The 19,182-nt window shown below is 44.5% G+C and overlaps 1 protein-coding gene across 7 annotated transcripts in view; it reads right to left on the reverse strand.

The window, feature by feature from the left end:
• Positions 1-203: 203 nt before the first annotated feature.
• The window catches only part of SLC26A8 (solute carrier family 26 member 8), an 81,014-nt gene continuing 62,035 nt past the window's right edge, over positions 204-19,182 (reverse strand). For 5 of the 7 annotated variants that reach the window (XM_003897510.4, XM_003897511.4, XM_009204998.3 and 2 more), the window contains 8 exons: positions 18,028-18,134; positions 17,878-17,947; positions 16,447-16,539; positions 16,184-16,315; positions 11,173-11,541; positions 8,325-8,379; positions 8,040-8,224; positions 204-1,039 (listed from right to left, as the gene is read on the reverse strand). In XM_003897510.4, the coding sequence (XP_003897559.3) occupies positions 587-1,039; positions 8,040-8,224; positions 8,325-8,379; positions 11,173-11,541; positions 16,184-16,315; positions 16,447-16,539; positions 17,878-17,947; positions 18,028-18,134 (1,464 nt within the window). In that variant the 3' untranslated portion in view covers positions 204-586. The remainder of the gene's footprint in view (positions 1,040-8,039; positions 8,225-8,324; positions 8,380-11,172; positions 11,542-16,183; positions 16,316-16,446; positions 16,540-17,877; positions 17,948-18,027; positions 18,135-19,182) is intronic. The other 2 variants (XM_009204999.3, XM_009205000.3) reach the window with 2 other exon arrangements.

The following is a 19,182-nucleotide window of genomic DNA, read 5'->3' on the forward strand; positions in this document are numbered from 1 at the left end:
AGATTAACCTACCTGTTTTCCCCATTTCCCCTATCAGCACAGGGAAGATACCTTGCATATAAAATCAAATGCTACTTAATTTTTTTTTCTCTTGTTCATCTCTTCTCCACCATGTCCACTCCCTTCTGGGATCCCTCCCATTTGACATTTCCTTCAGGATACAGAATACAGAGAAGGGAGAAGGTGCAGGAAGGATCCAAATGTTACTAGAGTTATACATTTTATTTGAGCTTCATCTCTTTGGAGAAAGGGGAACAGGGATGAGAGGATTAAGTTAGAGATGGTCTGGCACAAAGCCCGGAGATGTGGGGTGTGTGAAGAAGGAAATTCATGACTAGAATATATGCTGAAGGTGAAATGAGGGGAGCCTGGATAGGGAATTAAGAGATAATTGTTGGCATTTAGTAATGTGATCTGGGAGTGTGATCCCAGTGCAGAACAAGGAAGAAGGCCGGCAGGTGGTAGGAGTCACAGTCAGGAAGGAAGTACTGCTAGTTCATATCCAATCTAGGTCTCTGGACAATTGACCCCTTTTGGATAGAGAGATTTGCCAGGATTATCCGACCCCTTATTTCCAGTTCATCTCCTAGACATCTTCATTGCTGTTGCCCTCCGGTGAGTATGAATCCATAGGATGGCGTCTTCTCTCCACTGACCATGTCCGAGGCTGAGTCTGAGACTGGGTGGAAGCTGTACGCGGATGATACGTAGGCCAGTAATGCCGCTGAGGGAAAGTGTGAGCTCTTGACCTAGATTTGGGGTCAGGCTCCATCTCGGGCTCAGTCTCAGGCTGGGGCTCCATCTCGGTCTCAGTCTCAGTCTCAGCCTTGGACTCCATTTCAGGCTCCAGCTCTGACTCAGGCTCCAGTTCCCGATCCAGGTCTAGGTCCAGACCCAGCCCAGCCTCTTGTTCTGACTCCAGCTCCAAATCCAACTCCGACTCCTCTTCTACAGGCTGTTGGATCTTGGTGAAGCCTGGACTTACATTTTTTTGGCTTCCTAGAAAACTGCTGCTCATTTTATATATTGAGTTGTCATTCTGAAATACAATTAGGTAGGTTAAAATTTCTAATTAAATTTAACTTTCTGCTGAACGCAGTGGCTCATACCTTTAATCCCAGCGCTTTGGGAGGCTGGGGCAGGAGAATCACTTTAGCCCAGGAGTTCAAGGTCAGCCTGGGCAACATAGTGAAACTTCTATCTCTACAAATAATAATAATAATTTTAAAAACTAGCTGGGCATGATGGCACATGCCTGTAGTCCTGGCTACCCAGGAGGCTGAGGCAGGAGGATCGCTTGAGGCCGAGACTGCAGTGAGCTGTGTTTGCATCACTGCACTCCAGCCTGAGCAACAGAGTGAGACTTTGTCACAAAAAACAAACAAACAAAACCCAGACTTTTAATCTTTGAGCAGTCAAGGAATTTCAGAATACAATAGGACTTAAGGTACCAGAACCATGGGTTCCTTGCAGAGTAGAAAATATTTCTTACCTAAGTCTACTTTTCTTTTTATTATTGTTATTAATTTTGACACAGAGTCTTGCTCTGTTGCCCAGACTGGAGTGCAGTGGCATGATCTTGACTCACTGCAAACCTCTACTTCCCGAATTCAAGTGATTCTCTTGCCTCAGCCTCCCAAGTAGTTGGGACTACAGATGTGCACCACCACGACTGGCTAATTTTTGTATTTTTAGTAGAGACAGGGTTTCACCATGTTGGCCAGGCTGGTCTTGAACTCCTGAACTCAAGTGATCTGCCCGCCTCAGCCTCCCAAAATGCTGGGATTACGAGCATGAGCCACTGCACCCAACCTTTATTTATTTTTTATTAAAAATTTTTTAAAAATTTTTCTTTAAAATGCCAATGATATCATCCATAAATCTGCTTTTCATCTTCCTTCTAACCTCTGGTTTCTCAGTTACTCACTATTCTTCAGACTCAATCAATTTCCAACTTAGAATTTCTCTGGCTTTTCTAGCTAGACCGGATTTCACGAGCAACCATTTAAAACAGCAATGGACTTAACAACATTCTGAAACATCTTGTCTTCTTGATCTTACTTGTCTTGCCAACCCCCAGTGCAATCCTTGACAGGGCATATAAGGCTGTGTGTGACCTGGCCTCTTGCCATTCTTCTTTAGCTTTATTCCAGCTGTGGTCCCCGCCCTTTGCTCTCACCATAAAGTTACCCAGAGTTGCCTGACTACTGCTCAGTTTTGTGCATGCCACTCCTTTTGCCTGACTTGTCCTCCTCCATCTTGTCCACATCCACTTAGTCATCACCCCAGATTCAGAGCTAAGATGACCAGGCAAGACCACAGCTTCTTTTGTGTTCCAGCTACACCTCATTCACACTTTCATCATAGTACCAGTAATGTATTGCTTTATTTATTTACAAACCTACTCCTTACTAGACTCTAAGCTTGTGGAATATGACAGGGCCTGGTTCTTGATATCCCCAGTAGCAGACACTGAGCTTGTCACATAGCAGGCACCCACAGGCCTTGCATAAGCCTTGAATCAGCCTGTAGCACCATTCCTCCAAATTAATCACTTCACCTTTCCTGAAACATTTTCTTCTCAACCACCATATGACACCCTTCTGCTTTTCCTCATTCCTTCCTGCTTGCTGCTTCTTGGTCTCTTTACTATCTCCTCTGCTTCTATTGGACTTCTAGGTGTTGGTATGCCCCAGCGCTTGATCATGGGACCTTTCTCTTCTCTATCTATGCTCTCTCCATAGGGACTTTTATTCTGGGCCTATAATTTTTGTTACCATCTGTAGGCTGATGCTGATGATTCTTTGATTATAACCCTTCCCCGATCTGCAGGTTCTTATATTCACTTCCATTCTTGACATCTCCATTTGAATGTTTAATAGGCAACTTTTTTTTTTTTTTGAGTATTGTTCTGTTGCCTAGGCTAGAGTACAGTGGCATGATCTTGGCTCACTGCAACCTCCGCCTCCCAGGTTCAAGTGATTCTCTTGCCTCAGGCTCCCAAGTAGCTGAAATGACAGGTGTGCGCCACCACACCTAACTAATTTTTGTATTTTTAGTCGAGAAGAGGATTCACCATGTTGGCCAGGCTAATCTCGAACTCCTGGCCTCAAGGGATCCACCTGCCTCGCCTCCCAAAGTGCTGGGATTACAGGCATGAGGCCACACCCGGCCCAGGCATTTTGAATTCAATACACATGAAATAGAACTTGCTACTCTCCTAGTCTTCCCTATCTTAAATAGCAGAAAACAATTGACATATTCAATACCAAGTCTTAATATAAGAATGTTAGTACATTAGGAAAATACTTTTTTAAAACATGGTAGATAATGTCCATCTTTTTTTTTTTTTTGACCAGGTCTTACTCTGTCATCCAGGCTGGGGTGCAGTGGCAAAATCAAAGCTCACTGTGACCTTAAACTATTGGGCTCAAGCAATCCTCCTGCCTCAAGCTCCCAAGTAGCTAGGATTACAGGTATGCACCATCATACCTGGCTGATTTTTAATTAAATAATTTTTTTTTCAAGATAGCATCTCACTATGTTGTCCAGGTTGCTCTGAAATTCCTGGCCTCAAGTGATTCTTCTGCCTCAGTCTCCCAAAGTGCTGGCATTACAGGCAAGAGTCACTACGCCTAGCTGATATGTCCATCTTAAACCAGCTATCACCACTAGTCTTTTATTTTTTAACTTTTTTTGAGACAGGGTCTCACTCTGTCATCCAGGCGGAGTGCAGTGGCACGATCTCAGCCCACTGCAACCTCCGCTTCCTGGGTTAAAGTGATTCTCATGCCTTGGCCTCCTGAGTAGCTGGGGTTATAGGCGCGTACCACCACGCCCAGTTAATTTTTTTGTATTTTTAGTAGAGACGGGGTTTTGCCATGTTGGCCAGGCTGGTCTCAAACTCCTGGCCTCAAGTGATCCCGCCTGCTTTGGCCTCTCAAAGTGCTAGGATTGCAGGTGTGAGCCACCACACCTGGCCACCACTAATCTTAATAGACACACAAGAATCCTCATTAAATTCAGGAGTAAGACAAGATTCATCATTATGACTTAAATTGTTCTGAGAGGTTTAGTTAATGCAATAATGTATGATATTGAAATAAGAATTCTAACAACTGGAACATAAGAGATTAGTATTATTTTTAGAAAATATTTTCCTATTTGGAAAACCCAAAGGAATTAACAGTGAAACCTCTTAGGAATAGTAAAATGATTCACAAAGGTAGCCAAATAATTTAATAAAAACCAGTGAGTTTTCTATATGTTAGCAATTGCCAGTTAGAAAATATAATGGAAATGGCCAGGTGTGGTGGCTCACGCCTGTAATCCCAGCACTTTGGGAGGTGGAGGTGGGTGGATTGCTTGAGCCCAAGAGTTCAAGACCAGCCTGGGCAACATGGCAAAATCCCATCTCTGTGAAAAATACAAATATTAGCTGGGCATAGTGGTGTGTCTATACTCCCAAATACTCAGGAGGTTGAGGTTGGAGGATTGCTTGAGCCTGAGAGGCTGAGGCTGTGGTGCACTGTGATCATGCCACTGCACTTCAGCCTGGGTGACAGAGTGACACCCTGTCTCAAAAAAACCAAAAAGTAAAACATATAAAGTATCTAGGATTTTCCTATGTGAAGAAAGTCACAAAACCTTACTATGCGTGAAACATTTAAGAAGACAGTAAATGCAGAGACAGTTTATATTTCTGAATAAGAAGAATGAATACTATAAAGATATAAATTCTCAAGTGATTTTATATTTTTAATACAACTCTAATAATTATTTCAATAAGATTTGTTTTTGTGGGGTGGAGACCTGACAAAAGATTCAAACGTTGGTTTGGAAGAATAAATTGGTGAGAATGACTTAGCAAATTTTGAAATAGAACACTGATGACATAGGACTTCTTAACCAATGTTAAAGTGTATTATACAGCAATAGCAACAAAAACAGTGTGATAGCCAGGCGTGGTGGCTCACACCTGTAATCCCAGGATTTTGGGAGGCTGAGGTGGGCAGATCACCTGAGGTCAGGAGTTTGAGACCAGCCTGGGCAACATGGTGAAACCTTGTCTCTACTAAAAATACAAAAATTAGCCAGGTGTGGTGGTGCACGCCTGTAATCCCAGCTACTCAGGAGGCTGAGGCAGGAGAATCACTTGAACCTGGGAGGTGGAGGTTGCAGTGAGCCGTGATCCATTCTGCATTCCAGTCTGCATTCCAGACTGGGCAACACAGTGAGACTGTCTCAAAAAAAAAAAAAAACAAACCAAAAACAAAACAAAAAACAAAACCAAAAAACACTGTGATACTGAAGCTATACAGAACAATGAAATCCACAACTAAGCTAGAAATACAGTTTAGTTTTCATAAGAATATAATATTTTATGAAAATAACATATCAGTAGGGGAAAGAAGGCTTATTCAATAGATGGTTGGATGGTGCTATGATTTGCATGTGTGACTTCCAAAATCTATGTTGAAACTTAATCCACATTGTGATGGTATTAAGAGGTGAGGCCTTTTGGGAGTGATTAAGTCATAAGGGCTCTGCCCTTATGAATGGATTAGTGCCTTATAAAAGAGTTGGAGGGAGCTAGCATAGGCACTTTTGTCCTTCCATCTTCTGATACATGAGGATGCTGCTGAGAGAAGATGGAACAAGCCCTCAGCAAACACTGAAACTGCCAGGGCCTTGATCTTGGACTTCTCACATTCAGAACTGTGAGAAATAAATATCTATTATGTACAAATTACCCAGTCTCAGATATTTTGTTATAGTAGCACTAATGAACTAAGATAGATGGTACATAGCCCAAAATAATTAGCTATATAGATAAAAAATAAAGATTAAGGCCGGGTGCAGTGGCTTACATCTATAATCCCAGCACTTTGGGAGGCTGAGGCGGGTGGATCACGAGGTCAAGAGTTTGAGACCAGCCTGGCCAACATAGTGAAACCCCGTCTCTACTAAAAATACAAAAATTAGCGGGGTGTGGTGGCAGGCGCCTGTAGTCCCAGCTACCTGGGAGGCTGAGGAGGGAGAATCGCTTGAACCCGGGAGGCAGAGGTTGCAGTGAGCCAAGACCACGCCATTGCACTCCAGCCTGGGTGACAGAGTGAGGCTCTGTCTCAAAAATAAAAAAAAAATGAAGATTACCCTCTAATACCTGTACACTGAAATACAGTCTATTTACATTAAAGAGTATAACATATAAAAAATAAAAACATAAAAATCTAGAAAATATGTCTTATTTACCTTCTAAGTGGGAATGACTTTCTAAATAAAAAGTAAATATAAATAAGAAAAGGAAATATTAATAGATATGACTAAATATGTGAAAACAAATGTTGAATATCATAATTATAAATAAAAAATAGAGAAACTTCCATTTATAATAGAAGCAGATGGCATAATTCAAACCAATTGATTAGTTAATTATTACTAATTATTAGTTACAATACTAATAATTAGTTATTACTAATTAACTACTAACTAGCTGTTTTTTATTAACTACCAGTTAACTAGTTGTGTGTGTTTGTTGTTGTTGTTGTTTTGTTTTGTTCTGTTTTTAGACAGAGTCTCGCTCTGTCACCCAGGCTGGAGTGCAGTGGTGCGATCTCGGCTCACTGCAACCTCTGCCTCCTGGGTTCAAGCGATTCTCCTGACTCAGTCTCCCAAGTAGCTGGGACTACAGGTGCGTGCCACCTCGCCCGGCTAATTTTTTTGTATTTTTAGTAGAGACAGGGTTTCACCATGTTGGCCAGGCTGGTTTTGAACTCCTGACCTCAAGTGATCCGCCTGTCTTGGCCTCCCAAAGTGCTGGGATTACAGGTGCATGCCACCACGCCTGGCTAATTTTTTTGTATTTTTAGTAGAGATGGGGTTCACCATGTTAGCCAGGATGGTCTTGATCTCCTGACCTAGTGATTCGCCCATGTTGGCCTACCAAAGTGCTGGGATTACAGGCGTGAGCCACCATGCCTGGCTCTTGTTTCAGATGTGGTATCTCATTTCATCAACTAGGCTTTGTTTAGTAATTTCTAGTCATTAGATGATATTAGATAATATTTTAGTGCCCATCTGTTTTAATTTCTTTTCTTTTTTTTTTTTGGAAACCTTTAACCTACACAGGTACTGATTTGAAAATGCTGAAGTGGGCCCAGGTCTCAGTATGTTTTTATTTTTTCAGACAGTCTCACTCTGTCGCCCAGGCTGGAGTGCAATGGCACAATCTTGGCTCACTGCAACCTCCGCCTCCCGGGTTCAAGCAATTCTCCTGCCTTAACCTCCCAAACAGCTGGGACTATAGGCGCCTGCTACCGTGCCTGGCTAATTTTTGTAGTTCTAGCAGAGATGGGGTTTCACCTTGTTGGCTAAGATGGTCTTGAACTCCTGACTTCGTGATCCACCCACCTTGGCCTCCCATAGTGCTAGGATTACAGACGTGAGCCGCTGCACCCAGCCAGGTCTCAGTATTAATAAAAGACTGACAATTCAGACTTATATATTATTCTCCTTTGCATTTGATCAGGTTGAGTAAATCTCATATTACAATGTAAAGGTAATAAAGCTGAGGTGTTAGACAAGATTAGAGATCTGAATCTCTGCTAGTTCATTAGTTTAATTATTCATCTCAAGAGTGGGTGGGGTGGGGAGGAATTCTAAAGGTATAGCTAAGGGAGATATTTAAAATATTTAGCAACTGGTAATAGACACTAACCAAGAATGCTGTAGAAGGATCCTTGAGGTCTATGCTGGGTTGGGCAAACCATCTCTTCAGTTAGGGAAATTTCTTGAATGGAACCCCGATGCCATGACAGTGGGGGCACTTGGCTGCTCAGATCCACTGCTATTTACCAAGTGGTAAGGGAGCATTTCCACATCTCAGATTCTGGTACAGCCATACTAAATAGCTTTCCTGGACATTATTCATCTATCTGATCAGGTATCCTGACTCCCAGCCCCCACCCACCCCCACCCATCCCCCCTGCCGACCTCAATCCCTTCCCCCAACCCCATGCTTTGTCTGTTTGTCCGACCTTCTCTGTTTCTGAGTAGGTTTCCCGTATCACTGTCTCAGATTCATCGATGCTTAATTCGGAGGAGTCTATAACCTTCCTTGACAAGGCAAACAGCACGGCGTCGTGAACGCTGAGGAACAGCTGGGTCTTGGTGATGCCAGTGTCAAAGAAATCATTCCTCTCAAATGCCCTGACTATGGAAGCTACAAACCAAACCCAGAACACACACAATGTCAGATACGTGGGGAGCAGAGGGCCCAGGGTGAAAAACAGCCCTCTCATAGGGTGAAGAAGGATACTCACAGTGACACCCTGCAATGAGTATCAAAATGTTGGCATTTCGAAAGGCATTGCATATCTGCAGGAAGAGAGAAAATCAGTATAAGAAGGCTTTGTCTGAGCCGAGATCGTGCCACTGCACTCCATTTTTGAAGTTCACTTCAAAGCAAATCAATATCGACCTTAGTACTTAACACTGAGTAGACACTAACCCTGAGCACTAAGTTAAAGTGTCAAAAGAAAGAAACTCTGCTTCTTTCACTACCAAGAGGAAACGAAGTCGTTCTTGATCATATGGCAAATCACAAAGTCATTTGCCAAAGGGCCACAACAGACTCTAAATGACAAACGCTGGAAAAGGAAAGTCCCTTGAATTAGGAAGAAGTTTAATCTGAGTGGTTGTCTCCAATAAGAATGGATTGATGGGTAAGCCAGGCACGGTGGCTCATGCCTATAATCCCAACACTTTGGGAGGCCAAGACAAGTGGATCATGAGGTTAGGAGTTTGAGACCAGCCTGGCCAATATGGTGAAACCCTGTCTCTACTAAAAATACAAAAATTATCCGAGTGTGGTGGTGCGTGCCTGTAGTCCCAGCTACTCGGGAGACTGAGACAGAAGAATCACTTGAACCCAGGAAGTGGAAATTGCAGTGAGCCGAGATCATGCCACTGCACTCCAGCCTAGGCGACAGAGTGAGATGCCGTCTCAAAAAAAAAAAAAAAAGGAATGGACTGATGGATTTTTCTTAGGTTTCAGTTTTCAATTATAAAGTAAATAGAATGATTTCTTCCAATCTGGTAGTATACACAATTACAAAGGAAATGAAGAAACCTGCATTTTTAGAGTGCAAAAATACACCATGAATCTCTAAAGGCTGAAAGCTAAAGGTGTCTAACATTGTCTCCATGTTGGGGATGAACAGAAAGTCATCAACATGGGCCAGGTGTGGGTGGGTGCTGCCAAGGACCAGAACAGATGGTGCCTCTACAAAAGGAGGAGGAGCAAGGGAGACAATGGCACAACTATACCATGGAACAGAAAGAAAGTGTGACATAAAGTCAGATGCTTAAAGTTTCAATGCTGGACAGGCCACGTATGAGCTGTGAGCCTCAGGCTCTTAGGGGAAAGTATGGCCTGTCTCTCAAGGCAGTTGTGAAAATTACATGAGATCGTGTATATACATGTGCCCAACTCGGTCTGGCACATAGTAGACAGCAACGTGGGTTGAATAAAATCTAAAGTAACAACTACAGCCTAAGACCAGAAGGGGAGAACATAGCCCAGTAGAATAATCTAAGATGGAAAAGCCCAAATAACAAGAGATTATCAAAGTATAATTGAATCAGAAAACGGAGTTGAAAAATAAAAGGATCTCATGCATGGAAAAGCTCTTAATCTCTTCCAAGCCTCTCATTTTGTAGATAAGGAAACCAAGACCCAGTTCAATCTAGTAACTTGCCTCGGGTCAGATGGACAGTGAGTCAAGACAGAGCAAACATACCAGACTGCAATCCAGAGTTCTTTCTGCTATGAAAAGCTTCCTTTTGTCCCAGACCAAAGAGAAGCTGGACTTACTTAAGAGGCAGTCGTATTCCCTTAGGAGTAAGAAAATATGACAAAATAGGATCTGAGGATAAAAGAAGGAAAACCATCCAAAGGCACAAATCTCAAAAGAAGCACTCAAACACCCTTAGTATTCAGGATGTTCAAACCTGTGCCATCACCAAGAGGGAGAGAGAGTGCTGTAAACTGAGATAAGCTGGCTAAAAAAGGAATATTATACTTACGAGGCATTAAACAATGACATCAGTATTGTTAGCTGTGCACCTAAACTGTCTACCATATAGAAGGGAGAGAAAAGAGAACTGTCAGAGAAACCCAAGAGTAGAAAAGAAGTCAGGACCAAGGGCACAGCTTTTGAAGGCAAAATCATCCCTGTCCTTTTCACCTGAAGATGGGTCGGTGTGGAAGGAAGTGGGGAAGACCCTGCAGGTACTGGACAGGCAGCCCCAAGTTTGAGGTGTCATTTCATCCCACCCTCTTCAAACTGGAGTACAACACAGCCCAGTGCCTTTTACAGTGCTGGCTCAGAGCAGCTGAACCGTGGAGAATTCCTGGTGAGCTGCTTTTTTTCTGAAGCATTCAGACCTACACCTTGAAGAGATTTGCAGCTGACTCCCAGGATGTTCTGGGAGTTACTAGGCGTGGCACAGATTGCTGTTTCAATGAAGTTCAGAGCGTCCTGTTTTTCATTTCTTGAGAAATAATAATGTCCTGTGCTTATCAAACCAATCGCAGCTCAGTACATCAGAATTGGTTCATTTTAGGCTGGGCGTGGTGGCTCATGCCTGTAATCCCAGAACTTTGGTAGGCCAAGGCGGGCAGATCACTTGAGGTTAGGAGTTTCAGACCAGCCTGGCCAACGTGGTGAAACCTCGTCTCTACCAAAAATACAAAAATTAGCAGGACGTGGTGACACATGCCTGTAGTTCCAGCTACTCAGGAGGCTGAGGCAGGAGAATCTCTTGAACCTGGGAGGCAGAGGTTGTAGTGAGCCGAGATTGTGCCACTACAGTCCAGCCTGGGCAACAGAGCAAGGCTCTGTCTCAAAAAAAAAAAAAAAAAAAAAAAAAAGGAATTGGTTCATTCTATCTCAAAAACAAAACAAACAAAAAAAAAACAACCAGGAATTGGTTCATTCTATTTTTATTTTGATTGACCTTATACTGCCTTCAGTGTCCAAGATTCTGCTGGCCTTAGCAGTCACATAACAGCTGATCAATGACTAACAGAATTCAATCAGGATCAGGATGGGGTTGGGATGGTAGGAGGGGGATCAGAGCTCCTGCCAAGGCCTCCCCAGTACTTACCTGTCTTAATACGACTAACCCCTGTGAATCCACATAGTGTACCATGGAGAAATCCAGGATGATGGTGTGGACACTGGGCAGTAGAGACGCATCTGAGTAAGGGATGAGCGATCTCCTTCCCCGGCTTTCTGCCACATCAGGCAGTCCTGGTGAGCTGTTTCTTGATGAGTTATTAGGAAGCCAAACTTTCTCCACCTCCTCATATTGTTGCCCTTGATTCTTCTGAGACATGGATGATACCGTGTATGGCACTTGGTCTTCAGATGCAGTTTGGCTTGTGTTCACGCTCTCAAAATGTGAGCAGTGAATCAGGTTAACAGAGGATGCGTCGGGATCCAGTTTATTTTCAAATCGCTCTGTGTAAAGAATCTGGGACGACAGAGTTAAGGGAGGGCTGTGGTAAGACACCAACAAGGGCCGGAAGGACTTGCAACGATGCTATTTCTTGTCTCTGCCAGCTCATGTCCCTCTCTCATGAAACTTCTCCTGAGAGTAGGTACTGTACATTTTTTACTTGGATATCTGTCACTGCAAGCTCACAACTGAAGCCACCGCAGTCATCTTTCCTCATCTTCACCACCCACAACACCCCCCTCCCAACTTCTGATGTTCATCACTGTCCCAGTGAGTCAGACTTAAAACATCTTTGTTTTACCCCTTTACCTCATCCTTGGGTCCTAGTTAGTCTCCAGTGCCTACTAATACTTTGTGTGAAGTATTTTTTCCCCATCAGTCCCTCGTCTCAGCATCCCCTTCCTTTATCAGTGCAACAGTCTCCTTTCAGACTTCCTTAAGAAGACAAAAAGCACTTGAAGCCTGGGTGCGATGGCTCAAGCCTATAATTCTAGCACTTTGGAAGGTCGAAGCAGGTGGATCCCTTGAGCTCAGCAGTTCGAAACCACCCTGGGCAACACGGCAAAAACCTGTCTCTACAAAAAATACAAAAAAAACCAAAAAAACAAAAAACAAAAAAGCTGGGTGTGTTGGTGAGCCTGTAGTCCCACCTACTGGGGAGGCTGAGGTGGGAGGATTGCTTGAGCCTGGGAGGTGAAGGTTGCAGTGAGCCAAGATTGCACCAATGCACACTCCAGCCTGGGTGACAGAGTGAGACCCTGTTGCGCCCTGCCCCCCACCCCCCGCCAAAAAAAAAAAGAAAAAAAAAGAAAGCTGGCACACGCCTATTGTCCCAGGTACTCGGGAGGCTGAGGTGAGAGGATCGCTTGAGCCTGGGAGGTCGAGGCTGCAGTGAGCTGTGACCATACCACTACACTCCAGATTGAGCAACAGAGCAAGACCTTATCTCCAAAAAAAAAAAAAAAAAAAAAAAAAAAAATTACATGAGCAAGGCTGTCTTTACCACTGCATCAATCTCCTAAAGGCCCAGACTGCCTGCTATAGCTTAAGGACGGTACCAAGGACCAGGAACACAATGATGTGCAGGATGAAAATGTAGACTCTGCATTCACAGGAACCAGACTCTACCTGGCAGTATGCACATGTTCATTAAAGGGGTAAGTAAGGCCAGGCATGGTGGCTCACGCCTGTAATCCCAGAACTTTGGGAGGCCGAGGTGGGTGGATCATCTGAGGTCAGGAGTTCGAGACCAGCCTGACCAACATAGCGAAACCCCATCTCTACTAAAAATACAAAATTAGCCGGGCGTGGTGATGCATGCCTGTAATCCCAGCTACTTAGGAGGCTGAGGCAGGAGAATCGCTTAAATCCAGAAGGCAGAGGTCGCAGTGAGCTGAAATTGTGCCATTGCCCTCCAGCTGGGCAACAAGAGTGACACTCCATCTCAAAAAAAAAAAAAAAAAATGCTGGGGGATGGGTGGGTGGCTCACGTCTGTAAGCCAAGCACTGTGGGAGGCCAAGGCAGGCAGATCACCTGAGGTTGGGGGTTCGAGACCAGCCTGACCAACATGGAGAAACCACATCTCTATTAAAAATACAAAATTAGGCTGGGCGCGGTGGCTCAAGCCTGTAATCCCAGCACTTTGGGAGGCCGAAACGGGTGGATCATGAGGTCTGGAGATCGAGACCATTCTGGCTAACATGGTGAAACCCCGTCTCTACTAAAAATACAAAAAACTAGCCGGGTGAGGTGGCGGGCGCCTGTAGTCCCAGCTATTCGGGAGGCTGAGGCAGGAGAATGGCGTGAACCCGGGAGGCGGAGCTTGCAGTGAGCTGAGATCCAGCCACTGCACTCCAGCCTGGGCCACAGAGCGAGACTCCGTCTCAAAAAAAAAAAAAAAAAAAAAAAAAAACCAAAATTAGCCGGGTGGGGGTAGTGAATGCCTGTAATCCCAGCTACTTGGGAGGCTGAGGCAGGAAAATTGCTTGAACCCAGGAAGTGGAGTTTGTGGTGAGCCAAGGTTGCGCTGTCACACTCCAGCCTGGGTAACAAGAGCAAAACTCCGTCTCACAAAAAAATGATAAGTAAGAATATATATGGACAAGAACTATAAGGCACATGGAATAATGAGAAGAATTCCTTTGCTAGAGTGTTGTAATTCTGGGCAATGTTTCTAATTTTTTTTTTTTTAATGTTATTCTAACAATGTTTCTTGTTAAATAAACTTAAAAAATTTAAAGCTAAAAACAATATGAGGTAGTATACATTGTATAGCAGAAAAGAAAAGAAAAGTGGTATGGATAGATGCTAATGCTGCAGTTTGCAGTTCAAAGGAGAGAGCTGTTCCCAAGGTCACTGGGGCCAGGCATTTGGGGAACAGGCCAGGGTTGGTTCAGTGGCAGGGAGATGTGAGCTCCTCTAGGCAGAGGGAATTCTCTGAGAGCCACCTTTTTTTGTTTGTTTGTTTTGTTTTTGAGACGGAGTTTCGCTCTTGTCGCCCAGGCTGGAGTGCAATGGCACAGATTCTGGCTCACTGAACTTCCGCCTCCTGGGTTCAAGCAATTCTCCTGCCTCAGCCTCCCGAGTAGCTGGGATTACAGGCACGGGCCACCACGCCCGGCTAATTTTGTATTTTTAGTAGAGACGGGGTTTCAACATGTTGGCCAGGCTAGTTTCGAACTCCTGACCTCAGGTGATCCGCCTGCCTTGGCCTCCCAAAGTTCTGGGATTATGGGCGTGAGCCACCATGCCCAGCTGTCTGAGATCCTTCTTTTCTCTCCTTCATCTACTCTACATTCTTTTTTTTTTTTTTTTTTTTTTTTTTGAGACGGAGTCTTGCCCTGTCACCCAGGCTGGAGTGCAGTGGCGCAATCTCCGCTCACTATAAGCTCCGCCGCCGCCCGGGTTCACGCCATTCTCCTGCCTCAGCCTCCCGAGTAGCTGGGACTATAGGCGCTCACCACTACACCTGGCTAATTTTTTTGTATTCTTTAGTAGAGACGGGGTTTCACTGTGTTAGCCAGGATGGTCTCGATCTCCTGACCTTGTAATCTGCCCGCCTCGGCCTCCCAAAGTGCTGGGATTACAGGCGTAAGCCACCGTGCCCAGCCTACTCTACGTTCTTATCTTTCTTACAATCCCCTCATGTCTTATCTTCCTGACCTTACTTCCCAGGCTAAGTCTGTTATCCTAAGAGCCCCACATTTATTTCTACCGTGGTGTCTGTCCAAGCCTGTCCATGGACTGGGAATCCTCTTTTTTTTTTCCTACCCAACATCAATCCAAAATTCTCTCATAAATTTCCCAGCATAGTCCGTTGCTACTATAAAGTTTTTCTGGCTTTTGTGCTTATGCCAATCTCCCCTTACTTGAAGTCTTAAGAGCTGTTAGAATCTAGCTGGGCGTGGTGACTCACACCTGTAATCCCAGAACTTTGGGAGGCCAAGGTGGGTGGATCACCTGAGGTCTGGAGCTCAAGACCAGCCTGACCAATATGGTGAAACCCCATCTCTACTAAAAATACAAAATTAGCCAGGCGTGGTGGCACATACCTGTAATCCCAGCTACTCAGGGCTGTTGGAATCTAAACATACAATTTAAAAGACAGCTATGTGATATATTGCATGATTCACTATGCTATTTTGTCAATTTTAAGATATATCACTATTATGGAAGAAAATAAACAAGCCAGGTGTGGTGGCTCACCTCTGTAATCCCAGCACTTTGGGAGGCTGAGGCGGGTGGATCGTCTGAGGTCAGGAGTTTGAGACTAGCCTGGCCAACATGGTGAAACCCCGTCTCAGTAGCTCAGTAGAACTTATGCTCCATTAGAATGTGTGGGAACAAGAGTGGATGCTTAGGGTTTTGCAAGCACCTGCGTGGCAGGTGGAGGCGTTTGTGTGTGTGTGTTGTGGGGGAGGATATAAATCTGTGTGTATAGAGAGAGCCGCCCCTCCAGATCGCGCGCTATAGACTAGGTGATTGCCGAAATACCCAAAAGCTAGAAATGAGCAATCCTGCTCTGAGGGAAGGGACTGCTTATACCAAGTCCAGGTTGGAAATAACGAACACTCTGTAATTCTCATCAGTGAAAATAACCTTCAAATGCTGTAAAATTCCCTTCTGAAATAGCAGCCTGTGCTCATCCTCCCCGCTCCTTTCCCCCTATCTCCCATCATCATTTTCTTGGCCACAGGAAGACATCAGGAGACCCTGGCAGATCCTTGAGAAGTACAGCAACCTTGACCCTGCCCTAGTTGGAATCAGAAAACAATCTTTAAGTCACTTATTTTCAGAAATCTAAAGCTAGGCAGCTAAAAGCCAGGGAAATAGGTGCAACTATTTCAGTCTCAACAGGCAAACTGTATTCTGGTCACTGGTCATCCAGTAGAAGTCAGAACACTTCCCACCTACTTTCATGTGAAAACCTGAACCTCAAGGGGGATCTTTGTGCCTTTTTTTTTTTTTTTTTTCCAGTCAAGCTGCCAAGGTGAGAGGAACTTTCTATCTTAATTTCTGAATTCTCCATGGTCCATCTAAAAGTCAAAATCCCTTAGTGGTTTTGACTTTTTTTTTTTTTTTTTTTTTTAAGAAATGACTACTGTACTTCTTTATAAAGTATGGAGAAAAATACAGGAAAGAAAAGGCATTTCTAACCCTGGGCAGTGGCTCCAGATCATCACAGTTGCAGAAGCACCTGCAAATCTTTTCTCCCTGTAGGCTGGTGTCACTTGAATTAAACAAGCTGAAAATTTCTTCTTCTTTAAGAGGCACCCTTACCATACCAACCTGAAAGACATGAGAGGTTTCATCCAGAGGGAGAATGGTGGAACAGAAGGTGAAAGAGTGGGAGAGGGATGCCAGTGCGGGGGGGGCGGATGGGCAGGTCAAGAAAGAAAGGTGGGCAGGAGGGCAGTTACCTCTTTTAACAGCTTATGCTTTAGGTAGTAAACATTTACAAATGTAATTGAGCTGCAGCACTGGAAGATTTTCACCCCAGGAATGGTGATGATCTGCAAGACAAAATGTGAAGTTGAGGGAAATTTCTCAGTTCTTTTATGGAGCAAGAATAATATATCCTTAGAAGCTCCTAGAGTCTGTATTCTTCTTTTTTATTTTTTATTTTGTTTTTTTGAGACAGAGTCTCACTGTGTCGCCCAGGCTGGAGTGCAATGGCGTGATCTTGGCTCACTGCAACTTCCACCTCTCGGGTTCAAGCAATTCTCCTGCCTCAGCCTCCTGAGTAGCTGGGATTACAGGCACCTGCCGTGACGCCCTGCTAATTTTTGCATTTTTAGTAGAGACGGGGTTTCACCATGTTAGCCACACTGGTCTCAAACGCCTGGCCTCCCAGAGTGCTGGAATTACAGGTATGAGCCAACGCACCCGGCCTGTATTCTTCTTTATTAGAGACAAGAACTAGAAAATTATTTCCTCCCATTTTCACCCTCTGCTTTTCCTGCTGTCTTCTTTCTCCCTCCATTTCCTTACTCCTTTCTTTTTCTTGGCCAAACTCTCCTTAAAGTACATTTACTAATAATCTTTTTTTTTTTTTTTTTAAGACGGAGTCTCGCTCTGTCGCCCAGGCTGGAGTGCAGTGGCGCGATCTCGGCTCACTGCAAGCTCTGCCTCCCGGGTTCACGCCATTCTCCTGCCTCAGCCTCCCGAGTAGCTGGGACTACAGGCAGCCGCCACCGCGCCCGGCTAATTTTTTCTGTTTTTAGTAGAGACGGGGTTTCACCGTGGTCTCGATCTCCTGACCTTGTGATCCGCCCGCCTCGGCCTCCCAAAGTGCTGGGATTACAGGCGTGAGCCACCGCGCCCGGCCACTAATAATCTTTAACTGGCTGCAATACTATAAGAATTTAGCTACTTAAGAGCCCATCTTGGCCGGGCGTGGTGAGTCATGCCTGTAATCCTAGCACTCTGGAAGGCTGAGGCAAGCAGATTGCCTGAGCTCAGGAGTCCAAGACCAGCTTGGGCAACATGGTGAAGCCCCATCTCTACTAAAATACAAAAAATTAGCGGGGTATGATGGGGCATGCCTATAATCCCAGCTACTGGGGATGCTGAGGCAGGAGAATTTCTTGAACCTGGGAGGTGGAGGTTGCAGTGAACCGAGATTGAGCCACTACACTATCCAGCTTGGGTGACAGAGCAAGACTCTGTCTCCAAAAAAAAAACAAAACCAAAGGACCCATCTCTACCAGTGTACATCACATCCCCCTCCTTTGTAAATGTGTATCTGCAGTGCAGGAAACAATGGCAAGGGATTTTGTAGAAAAACTGAGCATGAGGTGGGGCCCACCCTATCCCTTAGGCAGAGAAATAGGACCGATTTGGATTCTTACCTCCCGATAATCATTGACGCTTCTATAAATGTTGGTGTTAGGTATTTGACCCAGGAGAAGAATCTTAGCTCTGAAAGGAAATGCACTTGCCTTTAGGTCAGAGTTGCCTTACCTTGCCTTGTTAACCTCCTATTACCTGAGGCAAAGTACCTGTGTGAACGAACACTGGTGATGAAGAAAGCAGAAACTACTGAGATAATTAGTCCAATGTCCAGTCCCAGGAAAATTGAAGATGAGAATGTCATCATCCAAAGAGCCTTATGGAAAAGGGAATGAGGGAAAAAGGAAGATCATGGAAACAAGTACAACTGAGAAAATGATCAGTCCTGTTTCTCAACTCACCTTTACCCTCTCCCTTACTACACCTGGGCTTTAGAGAAATATTCCATAGCCACATGAACTGGGGCCCTCAAGGATGCCTAGCAATTCTTTTATGCATCCCTGGTCGCCTCTGTCTTCAAATCTCTCTCAAAACTTCAATTTCCTCATGTGCAAAATAGTAATAATGTCTACCTTATAGGCTTTGTTGAGATTAGGAATACCATTTGCAAAACCAACTAGCATACTCACCAAATGGTAGTTGCTGTTTTAAGACCTATAAGGATTGTTGCAAATCTTTACCATCCTTTTCAAGTCCCTACCCCAGCACCTTCTCCATTACTTCATCTACACAGAAGAAAAATAGGCTGAAATTCCCTTAAATATCTACTTTCCTCACCACCTGCCACTTGTCAGTATCTGTACTCAACGTTTCCTTATTCTCTTCCATCCTGTTTGAAGTGTTATGCCTCCTTCTGGAATAGCAACTCTATCTGTGCAGTGTACACATCTCCTGTTAGCTCTCAGGGATCTGGCTCCAAAAGTTACCCCCTTTCATATTTCTCTGCCTCTCCTGGGTCCTCCTGTCATCACAGTCTATCCTCCACCTTTTATTTCTTGCTGTTTCCCCTTTCTGACCTCTGGTTTTGTGCTCCAGAGAGAAGCAGTGTGCTCCAGCAGTTATTCTGCCTGACAAGACACTTCCTTCTCTAATTGGGATTGGAGACTCATATCCTAAAATGTATTTACATTAACTGGATTAAAAATCATTCAAGGCTGGGCGCGGTGGCTCACGCCTGTAATCCCAGAACTTTGGGAGGCCGAGGCGGGCAGATCACAAGGTCCGGAGTTTGAGAACAGCCTGGTCAATATGGTGAAATCCCGTCTCTACTAAAAATACAAAAATTAACCAGGTGTGGTGGCAGGCGCCTGTAGTCCCAGCTACTCAGGAGGCTGAGGCAGGAGAATGGCATGAACCCGGGAGGT

The sequence above is a fragment of the Papio anubis genome, chromosome 6, assembly GCF_008728515.1.
Source record: "Papio anubis isolate 15944 chromosome 6, Panubis1.0, whole genome shotgun sequence".
In the NCBI taxonomy this organism is placed as follows: domain Eukaryota; kingdom Metazoa; phylum Chordata; class Mammalia; order Primates; family Cercopithecidae; genus Papio; species Papio anubis.